Source organism: Mesoplodon bidens (genome assembly GCF_964165515.1).
Source record: "Mesoplodon bidens genome assembly, chromosome: X".
NCBI lineage: Eukaryota > Metazoa > Chordata > Mammalia > Artiodactyla > Ziphiidae > Mesoplodon > Mesoplodon bidens.
Window position 1 is genome coordinate 114027818 of NC_138163.1, and position 22155 is coordinate 114049972.

General features: G+C 47.1%; 1 protein-coding gene across 1 annotated transcript; it reads right to left on the minus strand.

Moving 5' to 3' along the window:
* Window positions 1–10: 10 nt before the first annotated feature.
* LOC308609448 (melanoma-associated antigen E1-like) lies at window positions 11–21563 on the minus strand (the record flags this gene model as incomplete). Its single annotated transcript, XM_081223113.1, is given in 8 exon segments — window positions 11–18; window positions 1663–1732; window positions 1734–1762; window positions 9082–9322; window positions 9326–9741; window positions 9744–10097; window positions 12131–12285; window positions 20508–21563. Coding segments are annotated over 8 exon segments (2265 nt in total). The 5' UTR covers window positions 21500–21563.
* Window positions 21564–22155: the final 592 nt, after the last annotated feature.

Sequence of the window (22155 nt, forward strand, 5' to 3'; positions counted from 1 at the left end):
AGAATAAACTCTAAATTACTGTTAAAAAAGGAAAAAAACACTCATTCGAAAAGATGCACGCACCCCAATGTTCATAGCAACATTACTGACAATTGCCAAGATGTATATACCACATCTTCTTCACACACACACACACACACACACACACAATGGGATACTAGTCAGCCATAAAAGAAGTATGAACTTCTGCCATTTTGCAACAACATGGATGGAGCTGGAGGGTATTATGCTAAGTGAAACAAGTGAGATAGAGGAAGAAAAACACTGTATGATACCACTTATATGGAGAATTGCAAAAATAAAGCAAACAAGGGAAATATGACAGACTCACAGATATAGAAAACAAACTAGTGGTTACCAGTGGGAAGAGGGAAGGGGGAGGGGCAGGGGAAGGATAGGGGATTAAGAGGTACAAAATACTATGTATAAAATCAATAAGCTACAAGGATATATTGCACAACAAAGGGTATATAGCCAATATTTGATAATAACTGTAAATGGAATATAACCTTTAAAAATTCACGTGAATCACTCTGTTGCGTACACATGAAACTTATAAAATATTGTACATCAACTATACCTCAATTAAAAAAGATCTACTCTCTTAACAACTTTCAAATATACAATACAGTATTATTAACTATAGTCACCATGCTGTACATTACATCCCCAGGACTTCTTTATTTTGTAAATGGTTTGTACCGTTTGGCCATTTACACCCATTTCATCCATCCTCCACCCCACACCTGTGGCGACCGCCAATCTGTTCTCTGTATCTCTGGGTGGTTTTTCTTTTTTTAAATTTCCACATATAAGTGAGATCATATAGTATTTGTCTTTGTCTGTCCCTCTGTGTTATTGCAAATGGCAGGATTTCCTTTTATTTATTTATTTATTTAATGGCTGAATAATATACGAGGGAGGGTGAGAGTGTGACTGTGTGTGTGAGTGTGTATCACATTTTCTCTATCCATTCATCCATTAATGAACACTTATGTTGTTTTCATGTCTTGGTTATGGTAAATAAATGAATATGGGGGGAGTGCAGATATCTTTTCCAAAAAGTTGTTGTTTTCTTTTCCTGCGGATAAATTTCCGGGAGTGGAATTGCTGGATCACATGGTAGTTCTATTTTCAATTTTTTGATGAACCTCTATACTGTTTTCCACAGTGGCTGCATCAATTTACAGTCCCATAAACTCATATTTTCTTGAATAATTTAAGCACATCCTAAATGCAAAAGGTATATATCTTTTCCTAAATTTAAAAGGTGTATATCTTTTAAATTTTGGAAAAGAAAGACTGGATGGAGTACACCAAACCCATAAGTGAACAGCTTTAATTTTTTTTCTCTATCTTCTTATCCTATTCTACCGTGGACTTCTTTCACATTACCAAGGATATCCCTATTCCAATTCCATGCAGTCTTGTTCTGGATCACATAGATGATTTAAAATTTTTCAATTTGTATTTCAAAAAACAAAATTCTTACTTCTAAATCTGATAAAGAGCAATAAGTGTGTGACCCACGTCACTCATAAGCTTACGTTCTGAATCTAAATAAACTTTCTTTTGAAAAGAAAATCACTTGAAAATTACCAAAAAAATAAGTCAACAGGAATTTATGCATATCAGGAACACTGGTTAACAGGCTTTTCCAACCACACAGTGAAGAATCGGCCTCTACCTCACTAGGGGTGACAGGAGCGACTGGATGTGGCCCTGGGATGTGCACTGGCCGTGGCAGTAGTGCCAGCCCTGGCTGCAGCCCTGGCTCGGGCTCTCTCTCCCTCATCTCTCAAAGCCTCTTCATACCAGGATGGGAAGGCAGTGGGGACCCTATCAGTGACCCTGGCCAGACACTCCAGGGCTTTCATCTTGCTGGTTTCAGCTTGGGCTCTTGATCGCTGTCACGCATCTGATGATACACCAGGCACTTTTCCTGCACCAAATATTCTGTGATAAGCTTCCTGGGCTCCCCAAAGATTGAATGCCTCCTTCCACCATAGACGTCCCTCATATTCAGGAATCCCCAGATCTCCTCCTCAGAGGCACGGTCGCCATTCAAGAAGATCACACACCCAGGAGAGGCATCAGGAGCCCATCCTTCGGAAACCCCCAGCCACTGCTCAGACTCCCATCGTTGGTGAGGTCTAGCTTGCTGACAAGGGCATAGGAGTGACCACTCGGCTTGACTTCCTTCAAGTCAAGGCCACAGACCAGTTCCGTGTGCTCAGTGGCTCTCCTTAGGATCTCGGGGAATTGTTCCCTGTACATTTTGTTGACAACCTTCAGCATGTCTGCCTTCGTAATGGGCTCTTTTATATTTCTGCAGTAGGAATTGCATCAACATCCCTGCCTTCCTGGTTAGAAGGTCTTTCCGGAAGCTCTCAGTGGAGGTTGAGGCTTTAGAGCGACGTGCACTTTCTCATCTTGGCTCTTGACATCTTTTTCAGACATTGTGCATGGAACAGCTGAGAAGTAATGATGGTGGATGTGGATCTCTGAGGCTCCTAGGAATGCCAGCCACAGGGGAGTCCAAGGAAACATCCCCAAAACAGGAGAGGAAGAGAAGGGGGACTCTTTCCTGCTGAGTGGTTTGAGCACCCTGGAGATCCTGGGTCTCACCCCGGGCATGCTGGCATTTCTCACGAGCACTGAGTTTACTCTTGTGACCCTAGGGAATGATGAGTGTGATCAGGAACAGCAGGCAGGAGTGTGGGTGATGCCCGCACTTGGAGGAGGGAAGAGGAGGGAGAATGAGATGGTGTGAGGACCTTCAGCAGGGAGATTCCACATAAGCTTTAACCAAGTCCATCTCTGCAGGTTCCCTTGAGGGCACTGCCCTAGGACTCTGCAGGGCTCTTGTTCTCCTGGTCAACCTGTCCCCGAGAACCCAGTGGAGGAACGGTGAGCCTTAGGCTGCAGCCTGCCTGCCCTGTGTTTTACTGACTAGGGTGACAGCAGGGTTGATAGTGGGGCCACTTGTGTTTTTCAGTGTAGGGAGTCCTCTGTGTTTAGCTTCAGGATTATCGTGACAGCTCTTGGCAAGGCCTGGAAACTCCCCTCTCTGTGACTCTAAAGTTGACACCCCGAAGCTCTCCGGGACCCACAAGAAGGAAGTGACAGGGGCACCTCAGCCCACCACTCTTATCAGGGGGAACCCAGCAGTTAAAGCTCCGTGGGTACCTCTCTGTCCTGAGCTTGTCAGATCCCAAGTGGTCATTTGGAGTCCTCACTTGGATACCGCACAGGGTCATGGACTCTTCCTTTTGCTCACTGGGGGCTGGACCTTCAGACCGAGGATCTCACCTCCTTCCAGAACTCATATAAAATGGGATGTGGATCCATGAAAGAAATAATTGACAAGCGAGATTTCATTCCCTTAAACTTCTAATCTGCAAAAATACACCATCAAGAGAACAAGAAGATGAGCTACAGTCTCAGAGGAGATATTTGCAAAAGACAGATCTGATGAAGGCTTTTATCCAAAATATACAAAGAACTCTTAAAATTCAATAAGAAGGAAACTAACAACCCGATTAAAAAAATGGACAAAAGATATGAACAGATACCTCACTGAGGAAGATGTACAGATGGCAAACAAGCATACGAAAAGGTGCGCACCATCATATACCATTAGGGAACTGCAACTTAAAATTACAACCAGATACCACTACATGCCAAAATCCAAAGGACTGACAGCAGGAAACGCTGGTGAGGGTGTGATTCAATAAGAACGCTTGCATTGTCGGTGGTGATGCAAATGGTATAGGCACTTTGGAAGCCAGTTTGCAAGCTCCTTAGTAAACTAAACGTATTCGATACTGTTGGTGGGAATGTAAATTGGTCCAGCCACTATGGGAAACAGTATGGAGGCTCCTCAAAAAAATCAAAAATAGCATATGATATTGTCGGCAATCCCACTACTATCCAAAGGAATTGAAATCAGGACCTTGAAGAGATACCTGCATTCCCATGTTCACTGCAGCATGAGTCGTAATAGCCAAGCTATGGAAGCAACCTAAATGTCCACCGATGGATGAACGGATAAAGGAAGTGTAAAGTATACATACAACGGAATATCATTCAGCTTTAAAAAGAAGCTAACTTCTCCAGCTATGACAGCGTGAATAAATCTAGAGAACTTTATGTTCCAGTGAAATAAGCCAGACACAGAAGGACAAATACTACATGATGTCATTTATATGAGGAATCTAAAACAGTCAAAGTCAGAGAAGCAGAGAGTAGAGTGGTGGTTGCCAGGGGCTATGGAGATGGGGAAAATGAGAAGGTTTTCATCAAAAGTTACAAAGTTTCAGTTATGCAAGGTAAGTCCTAGGGATCTACTATACAGCATAGAGCTTACAGTTAAGAAAACTATATGGTACACTTTCTAACAGGTTAAATCTCACGGTCAGTGTTCTTACCACACACACACAATAAAAAGGGTGGGAGGAAACATTTGGAGGTCATAGATATGTTTATGGCATAAACTGTGGTGACTGATAGTTTCACAAGTGGATACCTATCTCCGAACTCATCAATTTGTATTCATTAAATATGTACGGTTTTCGTGTGTCCATCCTACCTCGATAAGTTGCTTTTTTAAAACACCAACTAAACATACTCTTACCATACAATCTAGTAATCATGCTCCTTGGTATTTACCAAAATGAGTTGGAAACTTACATCCACACAAACACCTGCACGCCGATGTTTATAGCAGCCTTACTCATAATTGCCAAAACTTAAAAGCAACAAAGGTGTCCTTCAGCAGGTAAATGGATAAATAATGGAATACCGTTCAGTGCTAGAAATAACTGAGTTATCAACCCGTGAAAAGACATGGAGGAACCTTAGATGTGTACGACTAAGTGAAAGAAACTAATCTTAAAAGGCGACATGCTGCGTGATTCCAACTACAGGACATCCTGGAAAAAGGCAAAACTATAGAAAAAGTAAAAAGACCAGTGGTTGCCAGGGGTTGGGGGCAGGGAGGGATGAATACAGCACAGAGAATTTTCAGGGGAGTGAAATTACTCTGTATGACACTATGATGGTAGGTACAAGTCATCCCACGTTCGTCGGAACCCACAAAGCGTACAACACCAAGAATGAAGCCTAAGGTAACTCTGGACTTTGTGTGCTAATGATGTGTCAATGCAGCTTCACAGATCGCAGCGAGCGGCCCACTCTGATGGGGGGTGTTGGTAGCGGGGGGCGGTGTGCGCTGTGTCAGGGAGGAGGGTACATGGGAAGTCTGTACCTTCTGCTCCAGTTTGCTGTGAACCTAAAACTGCTTTAAAAACAATAAAGTGAACTAAAGAAAACACCGATGGGGGTGGTGGTTGTTGCTCAGCCTCACACCCTTCCCTGGGGATTTAAGTCTTGAGTGCAGGCGCAGGGCCAGTTTTCCCCTCTATCCAAGAGTGGGTGGGCCTCTCAGTCCTCACTCAGTTTCCTTGATCTGACTCCTGGCAGGGCCTGAGGCTCCCCTCTTTCTCGACCTGAGCACATCTCTTCAGAGGAAGGCTCTTATTTCCCTGAGATCCACTAGGAGGAGGTGAGGGTGGCCTTACTTGGCCACACCTGCCATGCCATGAGTGACAACTGTGTCAGGCAGGCTGAGACCATATGATGGTGATCCCACTCAGGGTTCTAACTCAGTGCCCTAAATCTCACTCACGCGAAGGCCTAAGGTTCCCCCCTCTGCTGCCCTGGGACCTCCCCCTCAGACCAAGTTCCGCACTTTTCTGTTATCCCTGAGAAGGATATGAGGCCATCTCTCCCTGACATTTACACCAGGATCTGTCACGGCAACAGGGAGGATTCTGTGAGGTCTCCGCTGATATGGGTTTGGTGGGCCCTGAACTCTTCAGGGTGCTCACCTTCCTCCTGGCGCACCTTGGAAATCCTCTCCCTACTGACCTGAGCTGCCCAACCTCAGGCCAAAGTCTTCACTTTCTCAACCTCTTACGTGGAAATCAGGTTCAGCCACATCTTGCCAAGGCTGTCTGGGGACTCCGAGGGCTGACGGCAGGGTCGGGAGTCCATGGGACACACTGTTCGGGGCTGGCAGGTGTGCTTCCTTCATTCCTCATTCAGTGTCCTCACCATCACATGTGGCAGAGACTGGGGCTCCTCCCTCTACTGACCTGAGCTCATCCTCCTAGGTAGGACTCACAAGGCCCTGAGAACCCTGAAGAGTAAGTGAGAGCATGCTCAGGCTGACAACTTTGCCTGGCATGTTGCTCTCCCCAGGCCACCCGTGAGGGGCCCTTCATCGTGGCTCCTGTTTCTTGATTAAAGGGCCCATCCCTGCAAACTCTTGACCAGTTTCCCTATTGCAAACCCTTCAGAGACTGGGTCTCCGTCCCAGGGGTGATGTGAAGTAGGGAAGTTGTAACACAAGGCAGGGTGGATGGGCTGTCAAGGAAAAAAAATACATCGGTTTTGCCCTTCTCTTTACCAGCAAGACTTAGCCCTTTATGTAACTTCTCTTTGAATAGATTTAACTTCCAAATGCAAAGGGCTGTCCAGCATGATTTTCTGAGCCCGATCTTTTGAGGCTATCTGACTTTGGATACATAGATGATCATACTGTCACTAAATATCTTCCTCTGCTTTCTTCACCCTTTTCAACTATTTTGATACGCTTATTGCTGTGCTTACGTATTCCCACCCAGTGTTTTGGGCACAGAGTCCTCCTTTTTATCACCTGAGATATATTTTGTACTGAGTGAGAAGTAAGGTGAATTATGGAACACAAAGTTGGCCTCGGGCTGGGAGGAATGGAAAAGTGTGGGCGTCAGACTTAGTTAGGCCAGGACACTGTCACTTAACAGCTGTGTGAAACTGAACACATTACCAAACTCTGTGAGCCTCGGTCTTTTCATCTGTGAAATGGGTTTGAGAAGCTCTGTCTTGGGGACTGATAGAATTTGTAGAATGCCTGTGAAGTGCCTGGCCCATTGCCTGGCCGGTACTGAGACTTTCAAGGATGCCAGTTCTTACTCTGATTAATTTGTCCCCTGGAGTTTCAACCCACTACACTGAGATGTAACTTTCAATCCAGGAGATGCCAGAGAATAAGCAGGGCTCTAGGGCAAAGAAACCCCTATCCGGCAAAATCCTGCTCAGCAAGGAAAACTAGTTACTTCCCTGTTAAGAGTATGTCATTCAAGGTCAACATGAGGTAGACTTCCTCAGTAGATGCAACACGAAGCTCTAAAATGTTTCACGGACCAAAAACTCACCTCCCTCTCAGTTGCCCTTCTTTGGGAACCACTCCCACTTTCATTCATTTAACCACACACGAATATCTATTCCTTGCCTAGAGTTTGCCAAATTACAATCAAGATAACTTAATTTGAATGATTTTTGTTAGTGGAGTGGGCTCTGGCTCCCCCAACTAGGGCAAAGAGTGCCAGTCCAGTGGCTTCTGGGCATCCCACCTCAGGGGAGTACCACCCTTATTTCTCAGAAACTCCCTGGAGACATGACGTGAATAAAACATCTAATTTGCATAGTGTTCACCTGCACTGGGACAAGAGCACAGGACACATTCTATTCCTGCCTCAGGTGATTTCTCTCTGATCTACCTACAACCCCAGAGTATAGGGAGACCTTGAAGATACTGCAGGTTTGGTTCCAGACCCCCAAAATAAAGCGAATAGCACAATAAAGTGAGTCACAAGAATATTTTGGTTTCCCAGTGCTCTTATAAACTTTATGTTTACACTATACTGCTGTCTATGAAGCGTGCAATAGCATTATGTCTAAGAACAATGTACATACCTTAATTAAAAAATACCTTTCTGCTAAAAAAAAATGCTAACCATCACCTGAGCCTTCAGCGAGTCCATCTTTTGGCTGGTGGAAGGTGTGAAATATTGTGAGAATTACCAAAATGTGACACAGAGACATGAAGTGAGAATACGTTGTTGGGAGAATGGTGCTGAAAGACTTGCTGGAAGCAAGGTGGACACAAACCTTCACTTTGTTAAAGAGGAAAAGAAAAAGCAGTATCTGTGAAATACAATAAAGCAAAGCGCAACAAAATGAAGTGTGCCTGTAACTGCTAAGGGCAGTTTCCCATTCCAGGCTTTGTCCTTCAACTATACAGCCCACCAGCTGAGGATCTGGCCCCTGCTCAAAATTATCAGTCTCATCTAGCCCACCACACACCTGACTTATAATTACGTCCCACTGCAGGACTTACATTTTCCCAAGGCCCACCACTGCCTTGCATCAGGGAATTTACATTTGACTGCTATCATGTGAAACCACCCCCCTCCTTTCTTATCCTGTCTTTTCATTTGTCCTTTTGGTCTTAGAGTATACATCACCGTTTCCTTTATATGATAGCTGCTTCTTGACTCTATAAGTTTATGGTCAGTAGCTAGGCCTTCTTTCTTCTCAGCTCTCACAGTCCTAGCAAGGAGCCTTCTAAGAGCAGATGCTCAATTCATGTATGGGGAATAAATGAGCCTGTGAGCATGAGGTCTACTTTATTATGATTTAATTCTACATTTTTGAATGAGCCAAGCACATACTGTTATTTATATAATTTTATAAAACAGAGTAAAAGGAATTAGGAAACCAAATATTGACCATCTTACTTTTTCTATACGATACTACAGTATACTACTATACTATACTATATTTAACTTCTTCACATGTTCAAGGAATTGCATATTGCAATGCCATGTTATCTTCCACCAAATTACTAAAGAGATGGAAGTTTTCCCAATCTGTTTTACAAAACAGCAAAACTCTTATTCTTAAACCTTATTCTTGAAACCTTATTCTTAAACCTTATTCTTAAAACCTTAAAAACACTAAGGTTTTAAGATTTCATTTAGGAGTTAACCTTTGAAAGACAGCAAAAAACAAAAACACAGACGTATTTCCAAATTCCCCATACAGAACAGGGACACAAAGGTATTATACACTGTTCCCTCCGTCACACCCAGCCCTACACTACTTGGAACACTGAACACTCTCTTCAGCCGCAAAGTGCAGAATCTGCCTCAGATTCTGTGTGGCAGGAGCTGGACAGAACCCTGGAAGATCCACCGGCTCGCGCTCTCTCTTCCTCATCTCTCAAAGCCTCTTCAAAGCAAGATTGGAAGGCCCTGGGGATGGTGTGATTGATCTTGGCCAGGAACTCCAGCACTTTCATCTGCCTGGTTTCGGCATGGGCTCTCGGGCCCCACAGGAACTCGTAGTGTGCTGGATCACTGTTGGCCACTTGCCGGTATTCCAAATACTTCAGCTTCACCAAATCTTGGGTGATGAGCTTCTTGGGCTCCCCAAATCAGAAGTGCCTCTTCCCAGCATAGACACTCATCTTATTCAGGAATTCCCAGATATTCTCCTCTGTGGCACAGTTGCCCTTCATGAGGATCACACCCAGGAGACACATCAGGAGACCGGTCTTGGGTAATCCCCTGCCACAACCCATGGTCCCATTGTCAGGGAGAGCCATTTTGCTGACAAAGGCATAAGAATGCTTGGTACGGTCGACCTCCTTTAAGTCAACACCAAATACCGCCTCCATGCTGAAACAAGCTCTTCTGAGGATCTCAGGGAATTGCTTTTGGCACTTCTTATTGATAAACTTCAGCATATGTGCTTTTGTAACAGGCCTTTTCTTTTTACACATGTGCATCAGGAACTGCACCAACAAATTCACTGTCTGCCTTCGAGAGCCTTTTCGAGACCGCACGGCGGAGACGGGGCCTGAGAGGAACTGTGCTTTTGCTCCATTTGGCCTTTGGCTCCTTCGGATGATCTTGTGGGAGAAACACCTGCAGGCTTAGTGGTGGTGGCTAGGGCCCTCTGACGACTCTTGAGAGTGCTACGTGACTTAGCAGCCGGCTTTCTCGGAGTAGTAACTCCAAGAGGAGGAGGAGGAGGCGACGAGGCGGCTTCCTCCTCGGCTGCAGTGGCCTGAGCACCCGTCAGACCCTGGGTCCCACTTTGGGCCTGGCGGCGTCTCCTACGGGTGCGGAGCTCCCTGTTCTGACCCCGAGGCATGGTGACTGTGGTCAGGGACAACAGGCAGGAATGCAGGTAGGACAGCGGGTGATCTGGCAGAGAGGAGAGAGGATGAGAGGGTGTGAGCGCCTACAGCAGGGAGGTACCCCCCTGCCTTTAAGAGGGCCACTCTGCAGGTTTCCGTGTGGGCACTGCTCTGCGAACACACAGGACTCCTGTGCTCATCACCCTGTCCTCTAAGAACCCTGTGGAAATAATTAAAGTGAGCCTCAGGCTGCAGCCTGCCAGCCCTGCCTGGTGCTTACTGGGGCCGAGAGCAGCAGTGGGCAATTATCTAGTCCTTGTGGAGCCCCCTCTACTCTGGAGCATTGGGGTCCCCTCAGTTCATATTCAGGACCATCGTATCAACTTTGCACAGGGCCTGGGCCCCCTCCTCTGCGCTGCTCTAAATTTATACCTCAGACCCAGGTCCTCATCCTCCTGGGATACCTTAAGAAGAAGTGAAGGGGCACCTCAGCCCAGCGCCCCTGCAGGGGGGCACCCACAGCTGACAGCTCTATGGGACTCTGTCCTGGGCTCCTTGGGGTCCTCAGTCCTCATTCAGGGTCCTTGCCTTGGCTCCAGGTAGGGCCTGGGATACCTGCGTCTGATCTGATGTACCTCTTCTCAAAGGCTCTCACCAATCTCATACCATCAGAAAAAAAGGAGGGCTCACATACACCTGACTTCCATACCTGGGCTCCCCAGCGCTGCAAGCAAGGAGGGGGGGCCCTCTCTGTTAGTCTCCTCTGTTTGTGGGTGAGTGGTATCATCACTGTTCTTTCAGGGTCCTCACCCTGACTCCTAGAAAGCCCTGGGTCTCTTCCCTCTGCAGACTCGAGGCTGTTCAATTAGTCCAACACCCTCACATCTCTGAACTCTCCAGACAAGTGAGAAGAGGGCTTCAGCTTGACAGATACTCTGGGTTTCTACTCAGAACACGGGCAGAATTTATGAGACCCTACATTTTAGAGTCGGTGTTCACCTCAGTCCTCACTCAGGTCTCTGACCTGAACTCTGCATAGGATTTAGGACTCCTCCCACCAGTAACCTGGGCAGTCCAGCCTCAGAGCAAAGCCCTCAACTCCCCGAGTCCCTAGAGGGGAAAGTCAGGGTCCTACATATATGACTACCCCTGGCTGGAGCCTCCCACAAGTGTAGGGGCGCTGCTTTGTGATGCCACCCCTAAATGGGGAGAGGCCCCCTCATTAGTATTTAGGGTCCTCACCTTCACCTCTGTTAGGACCTAGGTATCCTCCCTCTGCAAGACGGAGCTACTCCCTAGACCGAGGCCCTCCCATCCCCGAGACATCTCAGGCAGAACTCGGTTGGAGGGCTCTGTTGGGGCTTCCCAGGGCCTACAGCAGCAGCGAGACTTAGCGCAGTTTGTTACGGGCCGAGTGGTACCCCTCACTCCGCACTCAAAGTCTTCACCTTGACTCCAGGCCAGCACTGGGAATTTTCTCTTGCCCGGCCGGAGGCATGGCCCTCAGATCAAAGTTCTCACTTGCTGGAACCTCTGAAGCCGAAGTCAGGATGACTCACATCCGGCCACGACTACTCAGGGTCTCCGACAGCTGACAGCAGGGGCGGGGGTCTGTGGCACTCCAGTGTTCTGGAGCCGGCGGTCCCTAGGTCCTACATACAGAGCCCCCATCTTGGAATCTGTCAGAGCCTGGGACTCCTCCCTTTACCGAACTGTGCCCACAAGCTTCACCTCCTTGAGCTCCTGGGGGTGGGGGGGGGGGAAGTCCGGGCCTGCTACCTATGACCGCCCCCCGGGCCTGGAGCCTCCGGGAACTGAGTGCATGGGTGCGGCTCTGTTGCCATCTCCACTCCCTCATTAGCACTCAGGCCCCGCCCCCACCCCGCCTTGACTTCACTTAGGGCCTAGGTTTCCTTCATGTACAGAATCGGGAAATTCTCTCTTAGATTAAGGCTTTCCCCCTTGAGAATTTCCAGGCAGAACTCAGCCTAACAGCTTTTCGGGAACCTTCCACGTTTGATCACAGAGGCGGGATTTGTGGGGGTCACCTGTGTTACGGGAGGGGGGAAGGGTCCCTTGGGTCCGCATTCAGGTCCTCACCTTGACTGCAGATCAGTCCTGGGAATCCGCCCTTGGCCGAACAAACGCCGTGGACAACCTTCCGGCTCCTCGCCCCCGGAGCAGAAGTGTGCGAGCCACTTCGGTTAACGGCTGCCTTGCGTGGGGTTCCAATGGCTGACGCGAGGGGCGGGGCTCTACGGGACCCCGGGGTTCAGAGGTCAGCCGCCCCTTGATCCTCCCTCGCGGTTCTCTCCGTGCCGTCTATTAGAGCCCGTGACCCCTCCCTCTGTGGTCCCGAGTCCTCCGGCCTCCAAACAAAGCCCTCACATCCCCGAGTCCCTAGTGGGGAAGGCAGGGCGTTGTTCTGACCATCTCTGCCTGACAAGAGGGGCGCCACCCTGTGAGCCTCCCTCCTTGGGAGAGAGACCTTCTCATTAGCACTGAGGTCCTCACCCTGACCCTGGTTTGTCTGGTTATGGCCAAGACCCCTTCCCTTGCAGAAGTGGGAGCTGATCCTGATAGACAAAGCCCTTCCCTCGCCGAGACTAGACAGATAGAAACGAGGAGGCTTCTCATCCCTAGAGCTCTGCTGCCTGGGGCCTCTCGTGGTTAAGAATGGGGGCAGGGGTCTGTAAAGCCCCCTCATTTGTGGGTCTAGTGATACCTCTTTCCTCACTCAGGGACCCCACCGTACTCCTGGCCAGTCCTGGGACCTGATCCTCCCTGACCCTCCAACCTGAGCTTCTCCCTCTACCGAACTGAGGCTGTTCTTCTTAGACCAAGACTTTGACCTCGCTGAGAACTATGAGACTTATAAGAGAGGATGCCCTGCCTGGGCATTCTAGGTCTGAGAGAACGTTTGGGCAGGTCTCTGAATGACCTATATTTTGCCGTGGTTGTCTCTCCAGTCCTCACTCATTTCGGGGGGTGGGGGCGTGTTCCTTTTGTCTATCTCTTGGATTAAAAGGTTCCTGGGGAATGCCACATCCCTGCAAACTCTTGAGCAGTGTACCTAATGCAAACCTTGTAGTTTCATGTCCCAGACTTGACGTGAGATGGGGAAAATGCAACATAAGGCAGGGGGCCCAGGACAGGGGTGGGCTCCCAGAGAAAAAGAATGCTAACCTGTCCTTCTCAATAGCCAGAATTAGCCTCACCTGTGACTTGTTTTAACTGATTTATAGGCATACCTCTTTTTATCGTATTTCACTTAATCATGCTTCACAGATATTCTGTTTTATTACGAATTGTAAGTTTGTGGTGACCGTGCATTGAACATGTGAATGGGCGCCGTTTTCCCAACACCATGTGTTCACGTGGGGTCCCTGGGCCACATTTTGTTAATTCTTGAAATATTTTAAACTCTTCCATTATTTTCTTAGGGTTCTCTGCTCAGTTATCTTTGTTATTATTGTAACTGTTTTGTATTTTTAAATTAAGATGTGTGCCTTTTTTTAGACACTGTCTAGTAAGTGTACAATAGGATTAACAACTTTTATAAGCACTGGGAAACCCAAAATCTCATGGGATTTACTTTATTGCAATATTCGCATTATTGCGGTGACCTAGAACCCAACTCACAGCATCTGAGATATGTGCATACTTCTAAAGGAAAGGAGCTGCCCAGGATGGTTTTGTGCTTCCCCTGACTGAGGTTGTCTGACACTGCATATAGAGATGATCCTACTGTCACTGAGCAGCATCTGTTTCTTCTCCTTATTCCTGTTCCTCCTCCTTATTCCTAACTGGCATTTACTGAGGTATTCTTCAATGCTTTGGATAAATTCCAATCCCGTTCTTTAGCCACACAGTCCTTATCTTTATCCCCAGATACATTTGAGTGTCAAGGAATACAAGCTCTGCTTTAGGCCAAGGGGAGTATAACAGTGTGAGATCTAGAGGAATTCAGACCAGGAGTCTAGTCCCAGGCCTGTCATTTACTAGTGTTACCCAGCAAGGGCTCACTGCCTGACATGCATAGAAGCCAATACTATGGCACTGGCTTTTGAGATAAAAACTTTATTCCGGGACTGCCCTGGTGGTGCAGTGGTTAAGAATCTGCCTGCCAATGCAGGGGACATGCAAGAGGGAAGAGATATGGGGATATATGTGTATGTATAGCTGATTCGCTTTGTTATAAAGCAGAAACTAACACACCATTGTAAAGCAATTATACTCCAATAAAGATGTTAAAAAAATGTGTTGAAAAAGAAAATGACACAAATGAACTTATTTACAAAACAGAAACAGACTTACAGATATCGAAAACAAACTTATGGTTACCCAAGGGGCAACGTGGGGCACGAGGGGTGGATAAATCAGGAGCTTGGGATTAACATACACACTACTATATGTAAGACAGATAACCAACGAGGACCTATTCTGTGATAACCTGTATGAGAAAAGAATCTGAAAATGAACGAATATATGTATATGTGTGACTGAATCACTTTGCTGTACACCTGAAACTAACACATTGTAAATCAACTAAACTCCAATAAAATTAAAAAAAAAATACCATGTGATCCAGCAGTCCCACTCCTGTGCACATATCCAAAGAAAACCATAATTTGAAAAGGTACACGTACCCCAATGTTCACTGCAGCACTATCTACAATAGCCAAGACAGGGAAGCAACCTAAATGTCCATCGACAAAGGAATGGATAAAAACTACGTGGTACATATATACAACGGAATATTACTCAGTCATAAAAAAAGAAAGAAAGAATGCCATCTGCAGCAACATGGACGGACCTAGAGATTATCACACTAAGTGAAATAAGTCACACAGAAAGACAAATATCATATATCACTCATATGTGGAATCTAGTTTTTTAAAATGACACAAACGAACTTACTTACAAAACAGAAACAGACTTACAGATATCGAAAACAAACTTATGGTTACCAAAGGGGAAACGTGGTGGGGGCAATGGATAAATCAGGAACTTGGAATTAACATACACACTACTATATATAAGACAGATAACCAACCAGGACCTACTGTATAGCACAGGGAATTCTACTCAATATTCTGTGATAACCTATATGAGAAAAGAATCTGAAAAAGAAAGAATATATGTATATGTATAACTGACTCACTTTGCTGTACGCCTGAAACTAACACAACATTGTAAATCAACTATTCTCCAATAAAACAAACAAATAATAATAAAAAAGGAATATACACGTGTAACACCACCTCTGGGCAATCATCTCAGGCATGGGTGAAAAACCCCATCACCCTGTAAAGCAAGGTTTCCAGTCCAGGAGCAAGGTCTTTTATCTCCTGAGTCAGAGGACCCTCATTAATATCAATCAGGTTTAATAACGTTTTGCCACAGTCATCCAGTAGCCAACTCCCATTAGCCAATCCTAACAAATGTAACAGTCAGACCTAAACAAACATAGGCAAACAAATCCAAAGGCCTGGGACTTCAACCCAATCCTTTGAGTACCTCAGCATCTGTAACCTTTTGTACTGTCTCTCTGAGGGTGGCACTCTAGCCCATGATCCTAGCCTTAGGACTCTAACCTGGACTCTATCCTGACCAAAAAAAAACTCCCCCCCCCACCAGGCAGGACTCTAACCCACAATTCCGACGAGATTATTAGACAATTTAGGTACAGGCACATTTTAACAAGGTTACTCACCCAAAAGACGTCTGATCCAGGAGCTGTTTCTTTTCTCAAAAGTGAAAGTAGCCCGAGGAGCCTGGAGCGCCATGGCGGGGAAGCAGGAACCCAAAAGCCGACCTTCTAGACAAATTCAGTCTAGGTGGCTACTCAAGGTTGGTGCCGAGGGCCCACACTCTGCCAGGGGCTACAGTGCCTCAGGCAGGCGGTCACAAGACCTAAATCTCACCTGGGTTGCCAAAACTTACTGAACAAGGGCTCACTGCCCTGTGTGCGCAGAAGCCAACACTATGGCAACAGTTTTTGAGAAAAGAGCTTTACTGCAAGGCCGACTAACACAGGAGACAAGGCTCTCAAATCTCACCTCAATCCAGCGGTCTGGGTGAAATTTAAGGGGTTAGGGTAATTTCAAACTTGGAAGCTAATTGGCTAGTCTTGAATTAGTCCATATAAGCTACACATGCTGCTGGAGGCCAGCTTTTCCTTAACTGAAGGACTTTCACGGGCTCTCCAGGCAACATTTCTATTCTCTGAGTTCTGCAGACGGAAGGTCATCCTGGGGTCATGGGTTGCTTCTTGGAGATGTGCAGTTCTGTCTCTGTAAAATAACTCAAGGTTTGATTACTCAACACCCTATTTAAGGAGGCAAAACCAGTTTAAGCTGATCAGTTGTTTTACCTGCTGTTTCACTAGCCCCACGAACTTGAGCACATTAACCAAACAGCAAGACAAAGAAATCACAATTAACTAAAATGCTGCCTAGCAAGGACAATCATGTAACATCCACACCAGAGGATATAATACGTAATGCGCTTGTGGGAGAATCTTTCCCAGTTGGAAACAACTCAAAGCCCTTAGAATTTTTGTCATTGACCAGTATCTTCCCTACCCGCTACCCTTTCTTCTAAATAACCATGATTTCCATTTATTTAACTACCAACAAAAATCTAGAACTTGCCTACAATTTGCCAAATTACACACAACATAGAACAATTGAGTACCCTTTCAATGGCGAGGTCTCTGGCTCCCCCAACCCAGGGTAAAGATTGCCAGCCCAGTGGATTCTGGATTCTGTGAGGCCCTCCATCTGAGGGTCTGGCTGGGCTCACCACTCCCACAGTCTCATCTAGCCCACCAGGCAACCTCACTTAAAATTACTTCTCACTGAAGGCTTGGCATTTTCCTAAGGCTCCAAACTGCCTTGCCTCAGGCCATTTACACTTGATTGCTTTCAGCTCCAACTGCCCGCCCTCTTTACCCCTACATTTTACTTGTTCTGTAGGTTGTAGAGTGTATCTCACCATCTTTTTTTTTTTTATAATAGCAGCTCCTAGACTCTAAAATTCAATGGGCAGGGGCTAGATCTTGTTTTTGTGGTGGTTGTTGTTTGGGGGCTTTTGGGGTGGGTGGCAGGGGGAAGCATCCACAGTACTAGTATGAAGCCTTCCAAAGAGCTCATTCTCAATTAATGATTGGGAAATTAAAAAAAGAGTAAGCATGTGGCCTAATCCATTAAAATTTAACTTATCTTATATTCCTGAATAATCTAAGCAAATCCAGGTGTATAACTTCTACTTTTACAAGAAGAAACATGAGAAGGATTTAGGCAAACCACAAATTGACGATCTTTTCCTTATTTATAGTCTTTCTTTCGGTCTTTATTGATTAAATATAAGGTACCTACCGTATACTATGCTCAGGCTTTTTTTTTTTTTTTTTTTTTTTTGCTGTACGCGGGCCTCTCACTGTTGTGGCCTCTCCCGTTGCGGAGCACAGGCTCTGGACGCGCAGGCTCAGCGGCCATGGCTCACGGGCCCAGCTGCTCCGCGGCATGTGGGATCTTCCCGGACTGGGGCATGAACCCGCGTCCCCTGCATCGGCAGGCAATTCCTACTGCAGAAATCTAAAAGAGCCCATTATGAAGGTAGACATGCTGAAGGTTGTCAACAAAATGTACAGGGAACAATTCCCTGAGACCCTAAGGAGAGCCACTGAGCACATGGATTTTAATGAGGTTCCTTACCTCCATGAGAGCTCTGGGAGGAAGTGAGTATGACGCATCATGTCACCATGCCTAAGTGACATAGCCTCAGGTCTGACAACAGGGACAGTGCTCTCTGTGGTCCCCTTCTTTCTGGGAGAGATCCTTTCATTGTCAGCCAGTGTCATCATGTTGACTCTTGTTAGGAACTGGGTACCCTTCCTCTGCTGAATGAGGCCTCCCCCATCAGTCCAAGGACTTTAAGTCCCTGAAACCATCCTCCTTCAGGCAATAAGGGATAAACTTAGCCTGAAAGCCCTGTCTATTGCCTCCCAAGGCCAATTACAGACGCGGGACTTTCTAAGGATATATGTGTGACGGGGTAGTTGGTTGCCGCACTCCTCATACAGGACTTTTACTTTGACACTGTCACGCCTGGGATTCCACTCTCTGCTCAACAGCCAGCCTAGAAACCAAGGTCCTCACCTCCCTGACACCCTGCAGGCAGAAGTCAGGGGGCACTTGACCCTGCCAGCTCTTGCCTATGCCTCCCAGACCTAACAGCAGAGGAGGGGCTAAGTGTAGCCCTGTCAGTGGTGGACTGAGTGGTCCCCATGTCCACAGACAGGGTCTTCACTACGACTCTGCACACTTCCTGGGACTCCATTCTCTGCTGATCTAAGGCTGAGGGCTCTGCTGATCCCCAAAGTCCCCACCTTCCCGCGACCTGAGTTCAAAGTGTTAGTCACAAGCAGCCAGGACTGTTCTGGACCTCAAGGGGCTGCTACAGGGGATGGGACTTTATGGGACCCTACTGCTCTGGCTGGGTCTTTCTTCAGCTTTATCACTGTCATTTCTGTGAGAGACTCACACGCTCTCCTCTACCAACCTGAGAACTCTGCCCTTAGGCAAATTTCTTATGGCCCCAAGAAGCCTGAAGAATAAGTGAGGGTACGGTTAGCCTAACAGGTCTGCCTGAGACCCTCTGTGTCTGAGAGCAGACAGGAATGGTGTCCCAGTGACCACCCCCCAATATTCTGGGGTGTTGGTCTCCTCAGTCCTCCTACACGGGGCCCTCGTCTTGGTTTCTATCTCTTGGATTAAAGCCTGCTGAGGAAATTGCACATCTCTGCAAACTCTTGAGCAGTTTTCGCTCTGCAAACCTTACAGAGAATGGGTCCCTGGCCCAGGAGTAATGTGAGATGGGGAAGCTATAGGACAAGGCAGGAGTCCCAGAACAGGTGGTGGTAGCCTGTCAGGGAAAAAAAGCACACTGATCGATTCTATCTCATCAGCCAGATGAAGATTCCCACGTCACTTCTGTTCTGATAGATTTACTTTCTACAGGGAAGAGACTGTGAGGATGATTTTGAGAGCCCCTAGTCTTTTGAGGTTATCTAACATCGCAAATGTAGGTGCTTATACTGTCACCGAATACTGTCTCTTTCATTCATTTATTTATACCTCTCAAATATCTTGGTATTCTTACTGCTCTGGCTACGTATTCCAGTCCAGTAGTTTGAGCACAAGGCCATTCTTTTTATCACCTAAGACAAAGTTTGAAGGACTGGGAAAACAACTGAAATAAAAGACACAGGGTGTGTCTCAGGGTAGGAGGAGTACAACAGTACGAGCTCTACAGTAATTTAGACCAGGAGTCTAGTCCCACCCCTGTCATTTACCAGCCTTATGAATTTTGGCACATTACCAAACTCTAACTCTATGAGCCTCAGGCTCTTCCCTGTGAAGTGAGTTTGATAAGACCAGTCTTGTAGGACTGGTGGAATATATGTGATGTATGGAAAGCATCTGTCACTGTGCCTGTCTTGTATTGAGACATTAGGGAATGGCAGTTATTACTATGATTATCTTGACCTCAGATGTTACCATCAATCCAGCTGGGATTTTTTTTTTTTTTTTTTTTACATCTAAGGGATGTCAGAGAATATGCAGCATTCTAGCTGGAAAAAATCCTCCCAATCAGCCAAAATTCTGCTTTTAACAATGAAAACGAAGGAATATGTTCTCTCCACCCCCTCTTTACCCTGCTTTTTTACTTGCTCTTCGAAGTAGAGAGTATCTCACCCTTTTCCATATAATAATAGCTTCTCTGCGAAACTGTAATTGCATGGGCAGAGGCTAGGACTTTTCTGACTAAACATCCCCAGTACAAGCACAGAGACTTCTTAAGAGCAGATGCTCAGTTAATGTTTGTGTGAAATAAGAGGCATGAACAAATCATTTGCTAGAATTTATATTCTCAAACATTCTTGAAAACCATAAGCAAATCCAGTCTATATCTTTTATTAAATTTACAAAAGAAAGACTAAATGGAGTAAGGCAAACCAAGAATTGATCAACTTTTACTTTAGCTCTCTGTCTTATCTATCTTATCTCTCCATCTAGCTACCTAGCTATCTTCTGATCCTATTTTAGGGTGGTGTTCTTTCATGTTTCCAAGGATATTCGTATCCTAAAGTGATGTTATTCTTGTTCTGGACCACAAAAGTGATTTAAGGATTTCCAATTCGCATTTCAAAAAACAAAATTCTAACTCCTAAATCTGACAAACAGCAATAAGTGTGTGATCCACGTCATTCACATACTTATATTTTGAATCGAAATAAACTTTCTGTTGAAAGCAACACCAATTAAAAATGCAGGAAAAAGTCAACAAGTTATTTAAGCATATCAGGAACACCGGTTAACAGGCTTTTCCAACCACACAGTGAAGAATGGCTGGGCTTCAGACCTCACTAGGGGTGTGAGGAGAGGCTGGACGTGGCCCTGGGACGCACACGGCAGTGGCAGTAGTGTCAGCCCTGGCTACAGCTCTGGCCTCGGCTCTCCCTTCCTCAGCTCTCAAAGCCTCTTCATAACAGACTGGAAAGGCACTGGGGGCCACACCAGTGACCTTGGCCACAAACTCCAGGACTTTCATCTTGCTGGTTGCAGCGCGGGCTCTCCGGCCCCACAGGAACTCATAGCGCGGGGGATCGCTGTGGCGCACCTGACGATACACCAGGTACTTTTCCTGCACCAGATCTTCTGTGATAAGCTTCCTGGGGTCCCCAAAGATTAAGTGCCGCCTTCCATCATAAACACCGAATTTACTCAGGAATTCCCAGATGTCCTCCTCAGAGGCGCGGTTGCCACTCAAGAGGATCACACCCAGGAGAGGCAACAGGAGCGCACTCTTCGGAAACCGCCTGCCACTGCTCCGACTGCCATCATCGCTGACATCTAGCTGGCTGACAAGGGTATAGGAGTCACCACTCGGCTTGACTTCCTTCAAGTCAAGACCAAAGAGCCGCTGAACGCGCTCAGCAGCTCTCCTGAGGATCTCGGGGAACTTCCCCTTGTACCTTTTGTTCACAAGCTTCAGCATGTCTGCCTTTATAATGGGCTCTTTCACTGTATACTTCTCCAGCAGGAAATCTATCAACATTCCCACCTGCTTGGTTAGAGGATCTCTCTGAGAGCTCTCACGGGAGGCTGAGGCCCGGGAGGAATTTTTCCGTGCCTCAACCCGGCCCTTGGCACGTACATCAGATCCTGGGCCTGAAACCCCTGCAGCACGAGAGCTAGTGGCTGGGGCTCCCTGAGGCTCCTGGCGAGTGCCAGCAGCAGGGGAGCTCGGGGGAGTACCCTGAGAAACAGAAGCGGGGGACGAGGGCGACTCGTCTATCTCTGCTGCAGTGGCCTGAGCACCCCCGAGATTCTGGGCCTCCCTCCGGGCCTGGCGGCGCTTCTCACGGGCACGCAGCTTACTCTTCTGCCCCCGAGGCATGACTATGGGCAGGGACAGCAAGCGGGGGAGTGGCCAGGAGAGCAGGTGATGCTGGAACCTGGAGGAGGGAAGGTGAGAGGGTGTGAGCACCTTCAGCAGGGAGGTACCACCCTGACTTGAAGAAGGCCGCTCCGCACGTTTCCTTGAGGGCTCTGCTCTAGGAACCACTGGGCCCTCGTTCTTGCTCAGCCTGTCCCCTGAGAACCCAGCGTAAGAAGCGACAGTGAGTGAGCCTCAGGCTACAGCCTGCCAGCCCTGCCTGTGGCTGACGGCGGTGACCACAGATCCTGGTAGGGTAGGCCCTCTCTGGGTTCCAAGGGTCCCTTTCGTTCACAAACAGGATTGTCACATCGACTCTTGGTAGGGCCGGGACCTCTTCCCTGTGCTGCTCTAAAGGAGACACCTCAAAGCTCCCTGGGGCCCACGAGAAGGAACTGAGTCATGGACACTGTCGGGGTGCACAGCGCTGACAGTGCTGTGGGGCCTGCTCTGTCCTGAACTCGTTGGTCCTCAACCATTCAGCGTCCTCATCTTGTCGATACCAAGGGTCTGGGACCCCCCACACCCCCGCTGTGCTTCTGCCCCTGGTGTGGCACCTTCAGACGAAGGATCTCATCTCCCTTAGAGATGATACACAGAAATGAGGAGCCTCCGCC